This window comes from Phaethon aethereus (assembly GCF_964289735.1).
Source record: "Phaethon aethereus genome assembly, chromosome: 7".
Classification (NCBI taxonomy): domain Eukaryota; kingdom Metazoa; phylum Chordata; class Aves; order Phaethontiformes; family Phaethontidae; genus Phaethon; species Phaethon aethereus.
In genome coordinates, this window is record NC_138583.1 from 39,804,779 (window position 1) to 39,828,411 (window position 23,633).

The window sequence follows — 23,633 nt, forward strand, 5'->3', positions numbered from 1 at the left end:
GGGGAGTGTGGATAAGATAGAAAGGCTACACCATAGAAATTCTGTTTAAGCTGACTTCGGTAACTGGGGGAATGGTTAGAAGAAATAGTAATGCAAAAAATCCAAAGGAGAACGTGTTGAAGACAAGGATGACTGTTTTTGTAGTGTTCTTTTCACATGCAGTTAGGGTTTTGGAGGAGCAAGAACAAGTGATGTTTATGAATTAAACCTTGGTATGCTGGCTGCTATACCCGCTTGTGCTCTAACCAGTGCATAATTTCCCTGTGAGCCCTGTCCTCCACCTTTGATACCAAAGGTGACATCCTCACTTGTGGTGACTGAAAGGTGGTTTCAGCAGTGGCTGTTCTGGTGTTGGTGCTGTAAGAACTTTGTGGGAACAAATTGTAGGTCCTGATTTGTTGGAGTGTTTAACATCAGTGTAGAGATTAGTGAGACCATCTGCCTGTGGTGTGGCTGATCTAAATTAAACTTTTATTTTCTGCAAAGAGGGTGAGGCAAAAAAAAACCCCTCACTGCTTGTGGTAGCTGTTGACATTTCTCATTTTGTATTTCACAGAACAATACGTTAAATTCTGTATGTGTGAAACTTCTGAATACATCCTGAAGGCATTAGTATTCAGTCTAACACGTTTAAAGATTTCCTGCGTTAGAATAATTTCCTGTTTGTAACACTCGTGAAGTCAGTAAGGACCTAACCCAGTCTGTATTGCCCATTCCCAGAAGTTGTTGGGTGAAGCTGAATACACATCCCACCAATCCTGTAACTCGTAAAAGCAAGCACTTGTTAAATCTATTTGCTTTTATTATAGACATCGATCTGCCAGTCGCAATAATGCATTTATGGACATTTTTCTGCAAGCACAGCGCTGGTGGCAGTTTTTACTGACAAATTGAGTCATATGGACAGTAGTTCAAAATACGCTTACTTTATTGACGGATTGTGCAATTCTTTAGTTTACCAAGTCTTCATAAGATATCTGGACTGGTGAAGAGAATGTAACCAATGGGAAAATGTAGGACAAAGTTTTAATTTCAGAAGGCTTGAAATCTTATAGGTAGTGACAGGTTTCACTGTGTGTCGTGGCTGGTTTTGCAAAAACCATTCTTCATTAATGCCATAATAAAAAAATCAAAAGGCCTGGTTTGGGGTCCTTACTGCAGACTTCCAGTTCTTGAGTTTCTTACCTTTGCTGATAGCTGTGAAGGTTGCTGTTCTGCAAATCTGTGCTGAGAAGGGCTTCAGTGGTGCTAATTTAGCTGAAAGTATAATGAGCAAAACCTTCCTGGTGCAAGAAAAAAAGCCTGTATTAAATTCTGTCTCCTGTAAGGCTAACATTATCACCCAGCACAGGTGCATTTGGGCCAGCATTCAGTTAAACATACAGCTGGAGGACAAACCAAACTATAAAACCAGACCAAACCTGTATTGAAGTATTTTGTAGAAATACAAAATGCAATTTTAAAACTGATGATCTACTTGTGTGGTCCAGACTACCGCTTAAAAATGTCAGATGTATTTGAATGTCAATAAAGCTTGTGTGGCTTGGTAGTTTTATGAAAGTTGAGTAATTGTGAAAGTTGTTCTTTGGAAATCTGTCACTGTTTTGATGCTTTTTGCTACCCCTTTTTGAAGTTGTTTCCTTATTTACTGTTTTATATCAGCAGAGCAAAAGCACCCTGTCCTAACGTCTGTCAGGACTATCTGCTGTCTGCTTTGATTTCTGCCCAATTAAATGGTATAAATAATTTCAGGTGTCTTTTCAGATCACCTGTAAAATTTGGACATGCAGCTGAAATTCTGCCCAATGCAATGGAGGTTCTGAAGGTGATTAAATACTTACATCTGAACAAGTCACTGTTAATGGCAAGGAGGAAGAGAGGAGTTCATTGATGGAAAGGTTCTGACTTCCCCTCCTGCTTTCCAAGTGAAATAGTAGGAAAATAGCACTACTGATAGAGGGCCTGTAGTCTTGAGCAGCTTGGTAAAGGGGAATAAAAGAATAATTCTGCCTCTCAAAGCAGGAGCTGACGGCATCCAAAGAAGCAGCAGGTGTCAGTTCAGATCATACTGTACATTGAGTATCCAGTGTGTAGCTGAGCTGGGGGTCTTGGAGTAGGCAGTTGGGGATGCTGGGTTTGGGCTCAGAAATTAACTTCCTTTATATTCAGAAACGCCAGTTCTGACTCAGGAAGTTTGAATCCCGCTTTTTGGAGGGGCATGATGGTAGACCAGTAAAAATCACTAAATGCTTCTCCTTGTTTTTATAGTACTCAGTAACTATGTGCTGTTGAAGATGAGATACTGAAGAGGTGGGCTTTTGGTCCTGTCTGGTGGATGAATTTTAAGGTTTTTAACTATTACTCAGATGCCACTTTTTAGTGCATTATGATTGGACTAGTGAAATCGGTATTTTAGTGAAGTATATATTAAGAGCACAGCCCGCTAAGTCAGATTTGCCTGGTTGTGTGAATCATGCCATCTACATGCTCCAAGTGCAAATTTAACTCCCTCCAGGTAACTCTGCATTAGCAGATAGCAAGTATTAATGCTGTCTTGTAAATGTTGCTGCTGCATAATCATCATTCAATAATATTTAAATTGTCTGACTGCTTTAGATCAGTCAGTACAATGCAAACAATAACATTATCTTTGATTGTTTGTACTTTCAAGTATGCATAAAGGTCTGTTAATTAGTTAAACTTTTTAATAAACACCTGAAGTATACTTAAGGCCCTGTTAGATTAATTTTTCTGTTTTGCATATAAAACCAAGATGGAATATACAGCAGTGGGCTGGCTATATTGACAGTACATTTTTAGACTGTCAGTGGAGAAACAATGCACACAACTTCATTTCCCTTCATCTTGCTCCACTGAAGTTTAGTGTGATCAGATACAGTGTAGTGGGAAGGGTGGGGGGAAAAGGGAGATCCCTTGCACGGTCTTCTATTGACACCAGAAATAACTCTGCTGCCTTCAACCCATGAAATACCAAGATTTCTAGTTGGTTGAGAAATGAGATTTTATTCAAACTGGCCAGAGTTTTTTTCTTTTTTTTTCCCCTGGATGATAAGTGAATTAGTCTGTCTTGAGTCCTACTTAGTGGGTGTGGGTCAACATCTCCTTTTAGCTTTGAGGCTGAGGCAGTGGGGTGGAAGGCCTGACTGGAAAGACAAGCTGGGTCTACAGCCAGAAAGTGAAACTGAGGCCCAAGAAGGCAATGTGCTTAATCCAAGAGAAACTTTTTTAACAAATGCTTGTGAGTGGTTTCTTTCAACAGAACAATAGTACTGTTTTGTTTCACCGGTTAAATGAGTTGCATGTTAGTGAACGTACCTTGTTTTATATTACTGGTAATGCGTATGGCCTGGATTTGAATGCTTTTCAGTTGTCTTTTTGTGCAGCTATATTTGATTCCATAGTGAGAGTTTCTAAGAATACGATTAACCCTGTGGGTCATCTTATAATGTAATTATTAATGATTGATTCTGTTTATCCTTGAAATCAATATGAGAAGCAAAATGGTTTGGCATATATTTGGGGTTGATTTCTAACATTCAGTAAACATGATCTTGTGACAAGACTAGTATTGGTTTATTACTCAGAACATGTTTGATGAATCTGAAGTGTGTAATTAGTTTTATATAATGATGGTGATATGTGGTGTTTTTTACATGACTTATGTTAATATGGCCAATAGTGTTAACATCTCCTGCCACTAATAGTTAGGGTGGGGATGTATAGTAATTGATCTTCCTGGGAGTGCTGTAATGTAAAAACAATTCAGGCTGTTTGAAGTATATTTTACAAGTGTGCATTGGGCCTTTGGGATGTTATACTGAAAAACCCAATTGTACAGTTACCATGGGAACCCAATTAGAATAGATTGCTTGAGTTTTTTTCAGTCTTTCATCTTGACCAAAAATCTAATGTACTTTAAATGTTTTCATATGGAATTTTATTCATATACTGACTTGATATAATAGCTGTTTTTAAATTTTAGTACTGAAACCAGAGGGTGTTATGTTCTGTAGATCCTGCGGACTCATCTTTCAGGGAGAATCTTCCTTTAGTATTTAAAAGTTGATGAACTGCGAAAAATACTTTTATGAATCTAAGAGTTCTTGCTGTAGTGCTGCCATCACATCTACATCTCAGGCTGCAGTCCTGTGAAAGTAAACAAAGTATCTTAAAACCCAAGGACTTCTGTTCTAGACTATCAACAAAATATGGCTGAAATTTTTCATGGCCTTTAAGGATCTGAGTTTTGATGGAACCTCTGACTTTTCTTTACATTTCTGGTCCATTGACATATTCAAAGGTTTGGGATGCTTGCAGAGTAGGTCTGTGATATTTTAGCTTCCTGCACCATCTCCTCTCATACTGTGCAGGAGCTGCTCTTCAGCACCTGAAGGCCTTTGTGTATCTTCCAGGTGTCTCGGGAGCATCCTGCTGCTTGTCAGTATGGCTTCAGCCTCAGCAAAGTTCTTGTGTGGGAACAGAAGTTCTGGGGAACTTGGGCACATCTTGATTTAAAGGCCACGGGGAGATGAGGCAGGAGCTGTGATCCCACAGCTCAGGTCTGAGGCAGGAGCTCAACAGGAGGTTGACTTCATTGGTCCTAGTCAAGCAGCTCTGAGCTAGTGAAGATGGGGTCAAATTACTGTTTTTTTTTTTCTTCTCACTTCTGTTTGTTAATTGATCCCTCAGTTTCTCCTGCATTTGCAGAGAGTAGGATAAATTTTCCATTTTGGTGAAAGGCTTGCTGACAATAAAGTTTCAGTCTTTTAAGACAGGTCCAGTGATTCTGGTGTCTCAGTTTCTAGAATGTGATCCACAATGAGGTATCATAATTAAATTTGATCAGTGGCAATTCCTGTGGCATTCAGAAAATGCATTAGGTTCTTACCTTCTGAATCAGCATTAGGGCAGCCCTTCAACTCAAATGTGAAAAGAAGTCAGTAGTGCATGTAGTGGCCTTTTCCAACAAGACAGTCTTTGCAAGGTTGAGATGCATTTTGGAGTGATGTCTTGGACTTCCCTAGCCCTCTGACTTAGAGCAGTGGACTTGTATGGTTTTCTCCTATCTAGCTGCCATTAGTCTTCTAACCACCATAGCTTGGGCATTACTGGCTTTGCCTGAGTTACCTGTCACCAGCGGAACGCTATTCTGGACTTGCAGATGGTTGAGCTCAACCTGGGCCAGAAATAAGTCATGAACACTAATCAGTCTCTGCTGCTAGGGCACTGTGCAGCCTTTTGCTTAATTTGTCCTTCTCAGGCACCAACAGCACCAAGCTTTCAGTGGCCCTAGGGGCTTCCCCCAGTGCATCGCCCTGTTTCTTGGGACTTACCAGCAGGGAGCAAGCAACTGTTGTGCTTGGGAAGGAGGTGCTAGATAGTCCTTTTGTAAGAATTCTTTCTCTTAAAGTTGGAATCCATTTCCTATTCTCCTTGAAGTCTAATCTCCTCAAAGCTGGGCTTAGATTGCCACCGGGCATTGCATCCCTCATGAGCTGTATGTGCTTACACTCCAAGTCAGTTTGTGTTCTCTGGTTCAGCAGGTCAAAAGTACCATTTGTGAAGACCTTAGCAAACACAGATGGGTTTAAAGTATTCCTGTGCTGTAGTAGTTGGGTATTTCTACTCATGCTTTTTAGAGACTGTTGGACTGAGGAAGTGTCAAGGGGAATTTCCTAAAACTATTGAAGAAATTTTTGGTGACTGATCTAGATTTGCTATTGAGCTCTGTGTGGATTGCACTTAAAAGTGTGTGAGCATCCTTATGGGGGTGCTGCAGAGATTTTTTTTTTAGATAAACAGTAGTGTGTCACGTGGAACCTGGCTAGCAATTAAACTGATGATGTCAGCACAAATTAGATGCTACTTAAAACAACAACTTGAAATTTAACTTTATTTTGGCATTTGGCAAGGTTTTTCGTAAACAGGGAGAGAGACTGTGTTGCAAGTGAATATAAAACAAAAATTTGTTATGAAAAGGGATGTTTCCTGGCAAGTTTTATCCCAGACATGTCTGCTGGTTTCTGAGCTCCTTCAGTCAAGATGAATGGTTGTTGTCTGGCTGACCTGATGGAGCAGCCCTTCATCCACCCATGAGCAGCTGCTATCTTGGAAACACTTCATTTCCCAATGGGAAGGTGGGGAGCAAGTGGATCTCACCGGAATCTGAAGCAGCATGTGTCGTCAGATCAGCCGGCAGGAGACGGGAAGAGGGGCATAAGTTACTGTTAAATGGTAATTATTTGACATGGCACAAGTGAAGCAAAGTGCATAGGTGCATAGGTTCATACAGCTGTGTCCAGACTTCGAGCGTATTCAGGTTGCAAAAGATGCAGGTATGTCAGAAGAAGGCTTTGGGTTTCCCTTTTCTGGTGGGGGTGGCAGATGAGCCTTCCTCGTATTGTCTGCCTCTGTGCGAGTGGTGTTTTGATGGCAGCAGGTTCCGGCTTTGCCTTCCCGAGAGCGTGGGGGTGCCAGGCTGCCGCCTCGGCGTGCCATCCCCTGCTGTCTGGGCAGCTGCTCGGCTCCCTGGCCCCCTGGGGCAGTGTAGCAAGGGCAGAGGACAGAGGCGTACTCCTGGGTATCTCTGTGTAATGTTGGCTTGACTGCGTGCACTTACACACTGTACTTCGCTTTGGTCTTTGGCCCAGGTTTGAAATGAGCTTTTGGATAAATCTGCTTATCGAGGCAAATAGTCTGGCTTTACCCTTCAGACAAATCTGAAAAAAGCTGAAAGTCGCTGTGCACTTTGAAAGTTAAAGATCTGAACCGACAATAGAAATTGCTGTTTTATTTTTCACTCTATCAGAGATATTTTAAGTAATATTATATTAGATTGCTCATCTGCCTGATGTATTCACATTTGAAAATGGGATGAGTGACCTTTGCAGTGCTTACCTCGCCAGGGTTTGATTGTTAGTATATTTAAAATACTAATTATTCAGGTTCTTAATTTTATTACATCTTAATTATTTTAAGAGTTTATTAAGATTAAATATCACTGTTTGCTTGCAAGTAGTTTGGAAGCAGCTGCAAGTTCTGTCACTGCCTTGGACTTCAAGGCTTGATGTGTTTGAGAGGACTTGGAAAGCTTGAGATGTTCGTATCATTTCTTTGAAGAGATTTATCATTTTAAGCGGATACAGTTACCCTCTCCTGTGGAGTAGTGAGTTCCCTGACCTAAGTGGAAGAGTTCCCGTTGAGGTTGGCTGTGAGTCAGGACTCTGAGGCTGAGCTTTGTCAGATAATCTCCCTGACTTTCAGAAACGTAATGTTTTTAGCACATCTTTGCAAAGATATAGTGATCTTGGCTAAATAGCACTGAAAAAAAGAGGGAAGGGAAAACTACGTAAATGCCAAGGAAATGGCAATCAATCTTTGTTTCAAAGGGGAGAGCAGAGGAACCTGTATTTTTGTTAACGATATATAAATAATGATGCTGTTTAAAGACTAGAATTATAATAGTTGAAGTTAACATTTCTTAGGTACTTCCTTAGTGTTTTTCAATCTGTACTTTTAAACCCAGAATATAACCGTCACTTGCTTTCATGCCTTAAAATGTGTTATTTCCTAAATGACAAAACGCTGTTTATTTTACGAAGTAACTTAGAAGTGCATTACTGCCTGTACAAATATTTCTTAAAATAATACTGTATCTCTTAAAGTGTTCTTATTCAAAAGATCAGAGGTCTGTAGTGCTTGTTATTGAAGAAGTCTTCAATGTGCCATCTGTTGAATTTTTTTTTGTTCAACTTGTAACAAGCAGTACATGACCTAATGAACATTAACATTCCTGGTTGCTTGTAAAAGAAAAAGAATCAACTTCCTTTTGAAATTATGTATACTGAAACTTAGAGCCCGTTTAAAGAAGTGATGGTTGGTTATAAGGGAAATAACACTATTGACATACTGTTCTTCCTGTGGAATTCAAATTAAATCTCAATCTGAGTTTTTTTTTTCCTACAGGTGGAGACCTTTCATCTACCATGGCATCAAGGCTTGTTCCAAATGTAAGTTTCTAGAAAAATATCCGTGTGTTTAGGGTGTACATTGAAAGTGCAGCGTTACAAAAGAGTTCATGTACCATAGTTTTTTTCCCTGGTGTCCAGCAGTCAGTATTAAGAATCCAGTTGACAAGATTGATGCTGCATTGTAAATCTCTGTAGCTCTGTCATGGTTGGTAACAGGCATCAGTGGACCTTTCCTCATCACGTATCACTCTGCCACAGAGTGATAAACTAACAGGTCAAAGCTACATTTTCAGTTACAAGTTAGCTGTTTGCTTCCATTCCCTAATAAGTACCTCTTACTGAAAAACAGGCTTAATTTTGAGACTTGGTGCTTCAATGAAATAAGTGTAGGGCGGTGACTTCACAGTAAAATAAGAAAGTGACTCTATTCATCAAGAAATTCAGAACAACTTACCTTATTGAAAGAAAGGCATCAACACATTTTTAGACAGTAACTATGTTCTTCAAACAATTAAAATGAACTTTGAAAATAAGAATAATTTTTTTTCCTGTGGAATAACTGTTTTTGTAACATCAGTAATGCTTCTTGAGGAAAATATTTCTGGTACAATCAAACCTGCATATCTATTCCTACTGGCAACTTCTATCACGGTTAAAAATGTCTTAATAGTGGCATCTCTTGTGGTTTTAATCTGCTTAATGTGGCTTAGAAAAGTAGCATTTTGGCATATTCTGTGTCTTCTACTCCTCTGTAGAGGATTTTCTTTCTCTTTTTCCCCAAAAGAAAATTGGTTTTATTTTTTTAAAATGGAATGGTTGAAGAAATTTGAGAAAATAAATTCTTCACTTTTTTCTACTAAACAATCATCTGTTTAGTTATGTATCATCCAGTTGCCAACATCTTTTAGCAGATACCTGGAATAATGTCAGAAATATTTTATTATCTTCTGCACAACTGGGCTTGGTAGGAAGAATCACTAGTTCTCTCTCATTCAAAGCTAGGTGTGATATAGCTGGCAAGTGACTTGAAACTAATAATTTATTATCTAACCTTTTCATTTCTCCCACTCTCACTTCTAGTTGAAAGGTGCAGCATTAGCTGTTAGGGGAGTTTTCCCCTTTTTTTATGTGTGGGAAAGCAGAAGGTTTAAGGTAAAACGTGAACTCTTGCAGCCCCATCTGCTGTGGGGAGCAGGGGTCTGCTGGGGGCTCTGCAGGCACAGCCCGGGCTCTTCTGCTATCTGCTACTGTTTTCCCCCATTCTGGATGCATATTAAATATGTATGTAATGTAGCTCAGGTTTCTTCGGTGATATTTATAGTGTGTGATTAGCTTACAGGTTTACTTTGAGCACAGCCACACATTGGTGTGACACACAATATATGCCTGGCATATGGTTTTTGCAGAAATCAATTATCACTGATGTAATGTGCTGAACAGTTTTTAAGCAGGTTGCTGAAAATGGTTTCTGAAAGCAGCCAGACGTGGGCATTTTTTACAATCGCTGTATCTGTCTCCCACTTGATCCCTGATTTTGCAGCTGTGTTGCGGTTACCAAAGATGTATGTTGGGTTTGTGTGGAAGAGGCTGAAATGTGGCTGTGGTTGTGTGCAAGCATACATCAGGAATGTCTCTGTATTTAGGAGTTTTTGGGGTTTGTGGTGGTCTTATGTCAATGTGGCAGTTCTGTTTCATGAGCAATTTAATTCTAAATGTAATTCTGTTCCTCTCTGGATTTCTTGTGGTTATTAAATTTAAACTTAGTAAACAGATTGTTGTACTAACTGTGATGCTTTGCTCTCTGATACAGTGAAATGCTTGCCCATGCTGTCCTGAATCAAACCAAGATTGCTAATGATAGGAAAATTCAGACTACAGTCTTCTATTCTTGTACGAGTCTTTCTGATGCCTGTTTTTTTGTGTATTTTCCTGTAAATGTATTTATATTTTTAGTGAATTCTTAATACAGTTTGCAGCTTCATTTGTTTAAAGCTGTTCTACTCAGTTTAAAAATTTCAATGAAATTCTTTTCTTGAACCCAATTCAGATTCCTGACTTTCCTTCAGCTTAAAAAGGAGCACTATTAATGGTTTTGTTCATATTGCGTAGATTTATTTTGTTATTCTCTAGCTCCTACTCTTCAGGTATAGCTATTTTGGTATTATAAAGAATGATGGATTATATAGGAAAGTTTCTTCTGAAGCACTCCTGATATTGTGCAATGCACTTGGGGGTCAGCTACACTTGACTGATGCATGATTTATCCGATGTCCCTGCCACTTTCTGAGATAAAGCTGCTATTTTATCAAAAATGCCAGCAAGTGTGATTTAGAATTTATACACCTCCTTTTTCAAATAATTGTTCTGATTACTTTCTGGCATGGCAATAAAGTGATAAAGGTAATTGCACACAAATGTGAGATAGCACCAAAATACAATAAAATTAACCTGAATTAGCTTGACTTGTCGATGAGAAGTATTTATGAAATGTATTTTTGCAATAAGGGAGACTGATATTATAGCTGGAAGGTGAGTTATTGCCTTAATGTAATACTGTTTGAAATTTAAAAAAGAGACTGTTACAGTTGAGGGTGATTGTGCCTTTGAAATTAAGTTGAAGTGATTCTTATAATTGGCAGCAATAATGCATTGTGAAGGTAATATCTTTTATTGTGTTATGCCTAGTTGCATTATCTTTTATTTAGCTGGTCCTGACTTCAGCTCTGCAGAGAACGCGAGAAGGAGCAGATCAAGAATTTTGTGGATTTAGGTGACAAAAATTTGAAATGTTACCTAATATTAAAGTCATTCTTCTGCTAGATTTTTTCATTTTTAACCCACTTTCAGTTCCTCTGAACCTGATGAATCTCATTTGATTAAAATTTCATCAGTTTTCCTTGTATTAGAGTAGTTGCCATATATTTACATACACAGCTGAACCTTGTAACAGTGGTGCACTTCAGTCTTGCTATATGTATCTATATATGTATATACAGGCATATACATGAGGTGGTAGTTTTGGCAGTTAAATTTTGTGTTTCACAGTGCCTCAAAGGGTAACCTACTCTTATTTAAAAGTGTATACGCACTTTTACAGCAAGCACTTCAATGGTAATTAAGGAGTAGACCTTAAAACGTTGACTAGTATCTTGAGTTTATTTTTTTGAAGGGATGAACACATCTGGAGAATCTAGACAGCTGGGTGATGACTGCTTTTCCTTTGCATGACACTTGTTAAAACTCAAACCAGTAACAACTAGGTACTAATTTTGGGGAACCTCTGATTCTTAGACAACATTCTTAATGTTTGATTCTTTAGTATGATGTTTGTTTTTTTTAACTTGTTTGGCAACAAATTCCTTTGTTATGATTTAGTGTTTTATTCCATGTGATTGCATGTTGAAACACTAAACAACTGAACAAAGTATAACATTGCTTTGTAGTGCATTGCACAGTGCTTCTAATTGAATCTTCTGGCATATGATTTCCAGCCTAAAAATAACAAGCGGGGCCTTAATCTGTTAGGTTATCAGTAGGGTAAGAATGACAACATGATTCCGTGTCCCATGGTAGATATACCAAGCAATGTGGCTTATGGGGTGGTTGCTGGTGGGATTTACAGGTACCTTCTAACATCAAGGAATGTACACAATCATGACTTCTGTCTTTGCTGGTGGTGATATAATTTGAGTATTACAGAAATATCTAGTCCTGTTTTTTTTCCTTTTCTTGGCACTTCATTTCTTGTCCAATTCTGCTCCAATTAATTATATTATCTCTAGGCAGCCCACCATTTCAAATGAGATCCCCTGAAGTAACTGGGTGTTTCTAAGCTTGTCAGGCGTCAGGCTGTTCCACTTTTTTCCTGGGCACCGAGATGCATCCTAGGGATGGCATGACCCAGTCTTGCAACCTTGATGCCAACCCACCACAATCACTAATTTGTACAGCTTATTAACACTCTTTCTAATGGCATTTTATATGTATGCTGTATGTAAATGTTTGACTTTTTTCAAAATGTTTATCTTGGCTTCATGTTAATGACATAAAATGATGACATAAATATACTCTGTATGTTTTAAACTGCTGTGTGGCCACAGCAGTGGCTGCTGTAGTCGCGTAACATTTAAGTTTCCTCTGTAAGTAAGAACTGGGGGAAGATACAAAATGTGTTTGTTTACTTGGTTTTGGAGAGATACTGGAGGAAGTAGTGTATCTGGATTCCTACTTAAACAGTCCACCAAGGTCTTGTGTTTAAGTATCTGCTGATACTAATGACTCAAATCAGAGCTTGTCATGTGGGCAATAGATGAAGTACGCAAAGGCACTTCTTGAATGAAATCTGGAGGGGAAATACCTGCCTTTTCTAAAGGAGAAAAAAATAATTGTTGTATTGCAATTAAAGTATCATCTTTTAAGTAAAGAAGGCTGAGGTAGCCCTGGTAACTACACTGGGAATTTGCCATTTGACAGGCCAGGATAACTCCAGTCTGCCAAAGCAACCGACTGAAGACTTAGCCAAAGAGCCAGAGGCTACCACTGCTTGGAAATGCACTTTTATAGCTTGGCACTTTGGGGTCTTTTGATTGCCATCCAAAGAGGATTAGTAGTATAATATGATGGGACAACAGAAACTTGCTTTTGTTGTCTTTGATTGTTTAATAAAGAATTATGTGTTTGCGCTTGCTGAATACTTCTAAAATGCTGTGGAAAGCAAATGCTGCTCTCTGTGCATGAACATGTATCCCTCTGGTTTGTCAGGGGCTTTTGTGAAGTGGATCTTTTTGATAACTGAAGACGGGGACTGATTTTTTAGTGGCTGCTGTGCCAGTATATATTTGTATATGTTTAAAATATGCAGTCTAATTCTGTACCTTCACATTTTTTATGGGGTTAGTTCTTTGGAAGGTAAAAAAAATGTTGTATTACCCCAAACTAACCCTGGATTTGCTTAGTCTGCCTGACATTTCCTTTCCAAACCTCCCCTAGCCAGGAAATGAGTAGGTTTTGTTTTCATACCCTCTGAAGTTACAGGTTTGGCTTAACCGGGGTTAGACTTACAGAGGGAAGCACTGGAGGTATTAGCAGAGTACTGCCATGCAGTTCAGAGCAGCTTTTGTTTAAAAGCCTTATCTGGATTACAGTCCTGTTCTTCAGCTCTGGAGGTGTTTATTGCTCTTGCAGCAAGGACAAAAATGTATGGACCTGATATATGGTGCTTTATTCTGGCAAGCTGAGAGTTTGCTTTGGATGCTATAGGAAGAAGTAGTACATGCAGTACAGACAGTTACTGTGGGATGGGTAGGGGGAAAGAAGTGGTTTATGTCCAGACGGGTGGTCATCTAGTTCACAAGAACCTGATGCAGTGTATAAAGGACTTGTATCTTACAGTGTCAGAGGTAACTTGAAATGTTATTTTACTTGTTAGCAGATTATATTGACAGAATTAAATCTGATTAGCTACCATGATGGTGGTTTTGTTTCAGGACTTTCACCTTGAATTTAAGCAATGTATGCAACACCTTTTTTCTTCCTCAAAATTTAACTTGTGCATTAATTTGAAAGCTGGGGGCACTCGGCTTTCCTTGGACTAGCAGGTTTCCATATGTTTGAACGATGCTATGTGATGTTCAAGTGTAATGATACAGGAGGTGGGTGTTTTGTTCAGAAATTATTTTTCCTTTAATTAATAAGTGATGTTGGTAAGACTGCCCTGGGATGGTGGGTTGCAGAGGGCAGCAGCAGCTGCCTTCTCTTCTTTTGTTAGACAAGGAGAAGCCCAGGCACCTTTCTCAGTGCTTCAGCAGCCCAGATTAAGATGTCAAACCTCTAGGGACCTGTTTGGATCAGGGCATCTTTATAGCTTTAGAGTTCAGTATGTTATGTTTAGTTAGAAATTTTTGGACTCTTTTTCAAGAGTAGGAAACAGCTCTTAGAAGACTTTGTATTTTACCTTTGAAAGAAATCAAACATTTCATAATAAGAAGTCTGAGAATTAAATGTGTCTTGTACTATATAGTCTTTATTCCAGTATATTAAACTATTTCTGGGTATGAAACTTCTGTCTACCTCTTCCCTTCCCCCGCCCCTGAAATTATTTGCAGTACACAAATTCTTCTCTTGAGACAGTAGCAGCCACTGTTCATTTGGAAGGTGAAAATATAGATGATTAATCAAAGTATTAAAAGGAGTAGGCTTGTAGAACTGTTGTGGTCACATGTTGATTGCACAGATCCTGTGTTTTTTCCCAGTCCTTGAATTTTTCTCTGCTTTAAAACACTGAGTGCAAGAAATGGCTTTCTCACCTAAGGCTAGCTGCATAGGGCTGGAAAATTACCCCCCACACTGAAGTATAAGAGCACAAATGCATTATCTTTACTATTAATATCTTTTCCCATATTCTTAACGTACAATGGATTGTTTCCTTTTAAATAAACATGCAGAAACCAGTAAAACAAATACAGGAAGTTTTAAACTATTAAGGAGATGCTGAGAACTATAATTCAATGAAAACCTTGGATGAGTGGATCACTGGCATGCATAGGCTCACCAGTAGCTGTGCCAAACGGGGGGGGCTGTGGTCAACCTCGTTACTCATCTCTGCAGCCCCAGGTGGGGTGGCAGAAGCTTTCTGCAATTAGAACATTTTGCAAACAGTGGTAGGGATTGTGTTTCTAAATTGTAATTGCAGGCGGTTGTCTTCATGATGGTAACAGGAGATATAACGACTGGATCTCTTCAGCTATCTCAGTATGGAGCAGCAATAGCGATGTTTCTAAAAACCCAGTTAAGGGTATGACTGCAATGGCAACCGTTAGTTGCCCTAATTGTGGTGCTTGCTGCTGCCGCTGTAGTACATGAGCGATACGCTGACCTTTACACGTCAGAATAGACGGGGTGTTCGTAAGCAGTCAGTTCTTGTCTGTTCTGCTGGCCTTGCTGCTGTGGAGTTGATAATGATGGAGACGGACGTGTCTAACTTATTTCTTATGATGGTTCCTGATTGTTTTTGCCTTGAGAAATACTGCTGATGTAATTTGAGAAGGATTTTATTATGAGAAGGATGTAAACTTACTGGATCAGGAAGAATGACTGTAGCAAGATGACTGAAATGAAGTAGCAAATTGCCAAACCAGTGCAGGTACCTGTGAAGTATTCTTCTTAAATTTAAATCCAATATTTCAAGCTTTCATTGAATTTTAATTCAGAACTTGAATCAATAACAAGCAGGTTTGAGAACACCGTGATACTCAAAAGAAGAACACTTAAAGAGTTCAGGACTGGTATTTCTTTGCTGTAATTAAGATGAAGAAGCAACTTCCCTGGCATTTATTGATCATCCTCTCAAACTCAACAAATTCCTGGTATTGCTTTTTGGCAAGTCACCGATATTACATGGCATTGTAGAAACAGGGCAGGTACTTGAAAATTATAGCTCATATGGTAGCTTCTTAATGCAAATACGTCAGAACGTAGAAGTGATGAGTCTTTAGGATATATTTATGAAGAACAGAAAGCAAATGAACAAGTTGGTATTTGGTCACACCTTTAGTTGGACGCGCTAGCATCAGCACTCTCCAAGTGAAACACCCCTCAAACTGGTGATCTTATTGGATGAATATGTCCAGAAATTCAGCTTTTACAGCTAAGAATCCCTGTGATTTGTGCTACTAACAGGTGTAGTGCTATTTGGGGTCCACTCAAGCAATAGGTGCTGGAAATTGTTTTTAGTTTTTGAAGCCGGTATGTAGTTATGTCCTAGCCCAACCTTGGAGCAAGATTGCATGCGAAACCTAGTATGGCATCTGGGTGGGTTCTTTATTTTTTAAATAACAGTAACTTTCATGATGTGGAAGAATTAAATGGAGAATTTTCAAATGTGCAGTGATAGTTAGTCTAGAGATGACCATTTCTGGGTTCGAGAAATGGTAAGTAAAATAGCAGAAAGAACTGTAATGCAATTTCATCCTGTTAGTTGTATTTACATTATTAGGTAGCTTGAGCAATTAACATTTTCTGTTAATCTGAAAGGATCAAGAGACCCATTTTTTGGAGGCAACTGTGACATCTTGCTGATTAATGCACTTGGAATCTCTTGGTTTAAAAAAAATCGCAGTATGTGTGAGGACACAGTAGGTTTAGTAGTTGAATATGTTATTTTTGCCTTGATTCTCAGAAATATTCAAGTAAAAAAAAATCATGAGGACTTCCATTTGAAGTTCAGCCATATGCTATAGCCTAATGGAAATACCCTGTTAAATCAGATGCAGGTGGAAGCAGAGGGGATTATTGTTAATATTTTGATATGGTGTGGTAGGTTTATATTGTTGCTAAAGCACAGTGAAGGAAATGGAAAAACCTGTAGAGGGAGATCCATCAGAGATAGGCCTCTGGCTCCTTCCAGATGGGAAGGATTCATGTGCTCAGTAATACTGAAGGGAAAATGTGAGAAAAATTGACATTTTTGGTCTCCTTTACCACAGCCCTCAGACAGAACTTCTTAAAAGAAGATTTGTTATCCTGAGGGCTGAACACTTGCGGTGGGTGCAGACACATCCACGGGCAGTATTGTTCCATTTTTCCAGTGGAAATCTGCAGTCTCCAGGTTTTTAACACGCACTGTGAGATCTTTAAGAGAATACAGGAAAAGGTGGAAAGCGATGTTCATGAAGGTATGTTGTGTTCTTTCTCCCCTTCAATTCGGTAACAGTGATTTGGTGCATGGTGCTGAAGTGCAGGAAATGCCACGAGGTTTGCTCTCTTGACTCGTGTTCTGGAAAATACAAACCTCTTGGGGGAGAACATGAGGCATGGATATACTTTGCTATGGATTTTTTGAACCTTGTTGATCCTCCAGCTTTCTCTGCATTTGTTTATCCATTCCCCATCAGGGATATGAATTGTATTCTAGGATCTCAAACCAAACTACAGTGGAATCTTGGGGGGATTTAGGAACAGTTGAACATAGGAAATAATTTGGAATTATTTGCTGTAGTGTGAAAGACCATTAATGCAAAATTAGATAAAGTCTGTATTTAATCAAATGTACTATGTTTTAGTACTGAAAACCTTGGCTGCAGCAAGACTGTTAAACTGAATTACAGTGGAAAGCGTAAGAGGTTAAGATCCTTATCTGCAAGTCATCAAGCTAATGCTGGCTTTTGGTTTCACGGCACCTCATTTAGGAGAAAAAACTTGCTGTTTTGCATCCTTAGCATCTGAACCCTAGGAAGGCAATTTGAGTGGCACATTGCTGTTTCCTAGTGGTGTTCAGTGGAGTCGATGTGTAATTTAGGGGACCTTCGCCCTTCAGAAGAGCGTGGTGCCACTGAGGCACGTGCTGGCTGTTGCAAAGTCATGGGAGCATGCCTGGAAAATGAGGCTCCTCTCTACAGGACATTAACTCATAAATCATGCTAATATTCCTGCTGATAAATCTTCTGCTGTGAAAACCTTTTGATACTTATCTGTTATTAATGACACAAAGGTCTTAATTCCGTTGGCTTAACAGCAGTCTTCTAGATTTCTATAGAGCGTTTAGTAGTCTAGTGAGCTACAGACTTACGTATACTGCACCTACATTCATTTCTGCAGCAAGACTCCAGGGGATGGCAGAAAAGTTTCCTTTCTAAAAGTCGTATTTTTTCCTACCTAATAAATTTTGAAATTATGAGATATTGTGACACAGATTTGTAACTATTACAGTAGGAAGGGAGAGTGAAGGTGGAGTTCATGCAGTACCTGATGAAAATTCCTCAAATGATTCATTTACATAAGCTGGAAAAAAAGACTGAAGGCAGTTTATTTGGATTTATTAGATTTTTTTTTTTGCTTTGAGTTGCCATTCATTTCTAGTTCTCACAGCTTCAACAAGGGCACTAGGGGGAAAATAGTGTTGAGCAAATTGTGCATGTATTGGAAGGATGTGAGCAGGAGCAAGTTTTCAGTATCTACCAGTCTCCAGTAAATGATGTCTAAGCATTTGGTAATCAGCAGGCCAAGTTTAAAGGCTGTTTATTTGCATCTGAAAACTGTTGCAATTTACATCTTGAATAACATTTTACTTTAAGTAGCAGTGCCTGCAGGAGCATATCGCTACCTCGATCTTCTCTGGCTTTTCTAAGTAGCTGTAGGTAAATAGTGAAAAGGCATTCCAATATCTGGACAGAGGATGGTGTGTATTGTACATCTGTACAGTGACCTTCATCTTTGAGGCTCCTGACCTAATCACATATGTATGTGGATATGTGTCATGCAGTTTCATTCTCTGATAAGAATAAACCTTCTAAATATTGCTGTCCAATGCATATGATAAACAAGACTGAAAATACTAGTTCTACTCGCTCAAGGTTTTCATCTATAAAGCTTAGTTCAACTTGGTGTGAACTCATAGGGTTATTTATAGTTTTCTGTTACTTGCTGCATCCTGGGTTTTGTTATAATGAAAAAGCTGTCCTCTTATCACTAAGTTGTTATATTCATGGAGTACATGGTACGAGGTTCAGTGCATCTACTTTAGGGCTGTCACAAATAAAAATGAAGAATGTGTACTGGTTTTCCACATATGTAAACTTTTATGTTGCTTTTTTACTAAGACCTCTGCAGTGAGGTGCTGCTGCAAAAAAGTTCTCCATGTCCTCTCCTTGAGGAGGGAGAAGGAGCGAGGAAGAAGTTGATTGAAAAGGAGAGTTTCTTTAACACAGCAAACAGTTGATATTTTAGCAAAAAGCTTACTTGGGTTGTAGTCAAACTAAAAAAGCCATTAGGAACCTGCAGCTCTTTAAGCCCGGCACACTGCGCAGAACTTCTTTAAGCTGAATAAGTTTGTGCTGGTTGCTGTGTATCTAACTGAGGAGTTGCATAAGTGCTTCCCAAAACCCAGAGGTTTTAAGTGTACTTTTGCCTTGGTGGGCAAAACTGTCTACTTGATTTTTTTTTTTTTTAATTCTCTCTTCACACTGACTGTATTTACAGATGTGACTTCATTACATAGCACTTCATAATGGGATTTTTAAAAAATTCTCTATTTTGAAAAAAAAAATTGGCCACTGCTTGCAGCAGCTGTACAACAGCTGTAAGTTGTCATGCCCCTGTACTCTGCACTGGTGAGGCCGCACCTTGAATCCTGTGTTCAGGAGTTTTGGGCCCCTCACTGCAAGAAGGACGTTGAGGTGCTGGAGCATGTCCAGAGAAGGGCAGTGAAGCTGGGGAGGGGGCTGGAGCACAAGTCTTATGAGGAGTGGCTGAGGGAACTGGGGTTGTTCAGTCTGGAGAAGAGGAGGCTGAGGGGAGACCTCATCGCTCTCTACAACTACCTGAAAGGGGGTTGTGGTGACGAGAGTGTTGGTCTCTTCTCCCAAGTAACCAGTGATAGGATGAGAGGAAATGGCCTCAAGTTGAGCCAGGGGAGGTTTAGATTGGATATTAGGAAAAATTTCTTCACCGAGAGGGTGGTCAGGCACTGGAACAGGCTGCCCAGGGAGGTGGTGGAGTCGCCATCTCTGGAAGTGTTCAAAAAACGTGTGGATGTGGCGCTTCAGGATATGGTTAGGGGACATGGTGGCGCTGGATTAATGGTTGGACTTGATGATCTTGAAGGTCCTTTCCAACCTAGTGATTCTGTGATGTACCCCTAGTCTGTTGTTGTGCTCTTCAATCAGTTTCCCAGCTTCTTGATCACTTTTCTGCATTTCACCTGATACTTCATTGGGCTTCCAGCATGATCCCCCTTGCTGTAGGCAAAGGTGTCATAGGTGGGGTGGACTTCAAAGCACTTTGGGATAGACTATAAGCTTGGGGAAGTACTGGGGAAAAGAAGTTTGCATAGTTGTCTGGAGACTGTTGGTTCTGACTATTGCAGTAACAAGGGAATCTTTCAGGTGTAAGGCAAACTGTAAGTTAGCTGTACAGTCTGAGTGCCTTTAAAAACCAAGAAAGCTTGATGGTCTTTCAACGTAACCGGGATGTTCTGTTGACTGAGTTAGCTTGTGCTGCCACAGTTTCTTGGGTTTCTTTGTTCTATTCTTTGTCCCGTTTCACTTGAATTTAGCTTTCCGGAGCAAAGGCTTTTTTGTCCTGGTTGTACAGCACTGATGGCAATGTGGTCTGAACCTATGGTTTGGTGTCTGGGTGACTGCAGTGGACATATTTGTGGTGTTCTGTCCTGTTTCACTCTTGACGATTGTACAAATGAAACCGTAAATACAACTCAAGCATCTACTGAGTCAGACTGTGTTTTTTTAGCCAAGATGAATTTGACAAGTATGTTATTGTTGGTCTTGTACAATATTGAGAAATGCTTGGCATCTGTTTCCAACTACATCCTATCAGTAATCGTAAAACCAGACTAGTAAGAATGGGAATAAAGAAATGTTTCTTTTACTCAGGAATGATTGATTTTTTTTCATATATTTTTCCAGCAGACATTCTATTTGTGTTCCAGCAGTTATTTGCATAACACTGCTGCTCTAAACCAGTGAATATACTATGTTGTCACAATAATCCTTTTGAAATCAGTGTCAGAACACATCAGATGTTCATTGATAAACCAGCCATGATACTGCTGTTTGAGATTTTAACGAAGGTCACTGTTCTGCTAGTTAACATGGTTTTTGAGACTGATCTAGATGCTGACTTCTTAGGATGGATCATTTTAAGTTGAAGTTTTGAAAGTAAAAGCCATAGCTGAGGAAACTTGAAATATGCTGTTTGCTTGCTTTTTTAAATTACTTCTGAAAACTACTCAAAATATCTTGAGATGAATGTTCCTTGGTAAAAATGCATGCAATTTAAGAGCAGTTTGTTTTCATGAACAGGTGAATTCCAAACAGGGAGAGTCTCAGTGCGAGGAGAAACACGTGGTTCTACTTAGCCCTGTGGGAAGGCTCAAGATATCTGGGTGTGAAACAGGCATACATGAAATAAAACTTCCAAAAATGAGCGTGCTGCCGAGTGGGTAAGTTCACGTCCTACTGATCCTATGTTTATGTATGTAGTTGAGGAAAGAGATTGCCCAGAGATCTCAGACATGACTATGGGTACTTGTTTTTACCAGCCATACTGGGAACAGGGTCCTGTGAGAGGCAGAAGCAGCCTCCAGTGCCTTTAAGGAGCGGGGGCTCCAGAATGCATTTTTGTTGCATCAATAATATTAGCAAAGAAACATTCTAAAACAAAAGGTTTTTTAGCATAGGTTTTGAAAGTACGTTCTGCCCCCTAATTTTGGACGCACGTGTGAATTCTCTCACTGAGTAAGACCTCCTTGCATACTTTGTGAATTTTGCAGACCTGTTTCTAGATGTATATGTTCCAACAGACAGAACCAGGATTGAATAATTGTTTTAATTGCTGCATACTACTCGAGAGCTTTGGTTGGTTTTCTATAGCTGTAATGTCTCCTGGAGTTCAGAACAGATGATATACATGGCAGTGGAGATGGTTATCTCAAATATAGGACTGAGGTGGTATTGGTACATTTTTTACTGTTGACTATAAGCACTGTTCCATCTGCTGAAGTACAGCTGTCCTGTTCAGATCTTTGGTCTGTGCTTTTGCCTTATTTGTGAGGAAATGCTCAGTGATGTTTTTACAAGGAACAGCAAATTTCAAAATTGCTAGAAGCCAAATTTCTAAGCCAAATTTCTTTGCCAAATTCCTCTGCCAAAATGAAAGTTACTAATACTACTTATTTAAGGCTGGTCTCTCCAACTGGTTTTGGCAATAAAATTGCAGCCTTTGCCACAGTCCACTTCAGTAGAGCTTTTTCTGACGAGACTGAAACAAATTTGGCTTTCTTCTCTCCACGTTGTCCTTTTCTCACCTGCTTTTCACTTTGATACTCTCCATGGATTCATGGGGTTTCCCCTCTTCTGTTTTCCTATTTTATTATCCTTGTAATGTAAGTGTGTTTAAAATTAATCAGGAATATGAAGCATAATGTGTATCCTGGTTGAAATGTTTTTGTCTCTAAGAGTAAAACCCTCAAGCCTCTGGATTTGACAGTGTTGCCAACTCCAGTGATACGGAAATAAGTACTTCAGTTTCTTCCTATGCTGATTTCAGTATTGGATTTCTGCTGATGAGGAATGGAAATAAAGTGGTATTTAGGGATAAGGCTGAAGCTTGCCTTCACTGCAAAACAGCATCTGAAGAACAACTAAACAGATGAGGACTCTTCACCCTTGAGAAGAGGAAACATCAATGGGTGGGTGGAAGAATAGTAGGAAAAAGGTCTGTGGGCTCCCCAAGGTGATGAATATGATAAATTGTGTGTTTTTTATAATGTTAGACATGGAGGGAATTCTATGAAACTAAAAGCTGAAAAGAAAAAACAATCATGAAGTTGTGAGTACTAGCATTTCAGGCTCAAAGAGGTATATTATTAGAAGAAAATAATTACAGGCTCTTAACAGAAACGAAGAAAGTAGATGGGGAGGCATTATACTGGGTGTGTTTGTGTAGCTCTCTTGGAGAGGTAAGAGCAAAGGTCTGAGTTCTGTGTTTAGTGTTGAGGTTTCAAATATTTCACTTGATGGGTTGCCTTCTCTTTTTGAACAACGTTTCTAGGGACAGAAATGGATCTTTTGGGCACACAGACCTTTTTCCAGGAAATTACATGTGTGTCTCCAAAAGCTCTGAGTACTTTTACTCACCTCTTCCTATGTAAATAAAAGGTGCTGTTACTCACAAATGGTGGGTCGTTCCTGTCCTCGAGGGAGCCTTGCTGCAAGGCAAGGTCATCCCGTTTGTAAGGAGGGCTGCTGCTCTTGTCGTTTACCAGAGCATCTGCCATTTGGTCACCTGTGATGTGGCAGTGTTGGCTGGTTGAAGAAGGGTCTCATGATCTTGTTCTTCAGGCAGAAGTCAGGCAGCCTAGATCCTTTTCCTAATTCTTTCATTTTTATCTGATCTTGATCTTTGTTTTGTCAGTGGTAAGCTGACTTCTCTTCTGGGAGGCCAGGAAATCCTGGGGGTTTAGTGGCATCTTGATAACCCTTAGCTTAGAAAACTGCATGATTTATATGCAAAAATTGTTATATTAGAGGGGCTATTACTCAAGAGTGGCTCAGAAGTTAACGGTAAGCAGAATATTCTTATGATTAAGAATTTAAATCTGAGAAAGAGGTGAAAGGTGGGATTTCCTTTGTCTTTACTGGTGGTAAAGTTCCAAAAATTTTAAAGCCATCTGTAAATGTGCTGAAATATAACATTTAATCTCTTTTACTCATTGCTAGTGAATAGTTGTTAAATCTGGCCTTGTTATTTTTGACAGAATAAAATAAAAACAAAACAGTGCCCAGTGTTTCTCCTAACTGGCTAATAAACACTATGGCAAGAAAATTGGGTAGGAAAAAAAACAATGTAAGAAACATATAAATTGATTTTAATGGACCCCTGTCAGAGAACCATAATGAGTGCAAGTCTAGTAATAAATATTGGTATTCTGCTCCACGGTGCTTGGGACTTTACATGTAGAATTGCATGTAACAATCAATACAGATTTTAGGTTTTTTAACAACAAAAATAAGTAAACCTTTGAAATACATAGATACTTAAGACTTGCAATCTGTCAGACAAACCTGCTAGTTGTAGAAAAATCTGATAAGAGTGCCTGGTTAATGGCATAATCGGTTTGTGGAGATC

At 39.3% G+C, this 23,633-nt stretch overlaps 1 protein-coding gene across 1 annotated transcript in view; it reads left to right on the forward strand.

Annotated features, from left to right (window-relative positions):
- Positions 1-8,006: 8,006 nt before the first annotated feature.
- The window catches only part of MGMT (O-6-methylguanine-DNA methyltransferase), a gene marked incomplete at both ends in the record, with an annotated part of 161,205 nt that continues 145,578 nt past the window's right edge, over positions 8,007-23,633 (forward strand). The window contains 2 exons of the mRNA XM_082002263.1: positions 8,007-8,030; positions 20,807-20,946. Of these exons, the coding sequence (XP_081858389.1) occupies positions 8,007-8,030; positions 20,807-20,946 (164 nt within the window). The remainder of the gene's footprint in view (positions 8,031-20,806; positions 20,947-23,633) is intronic.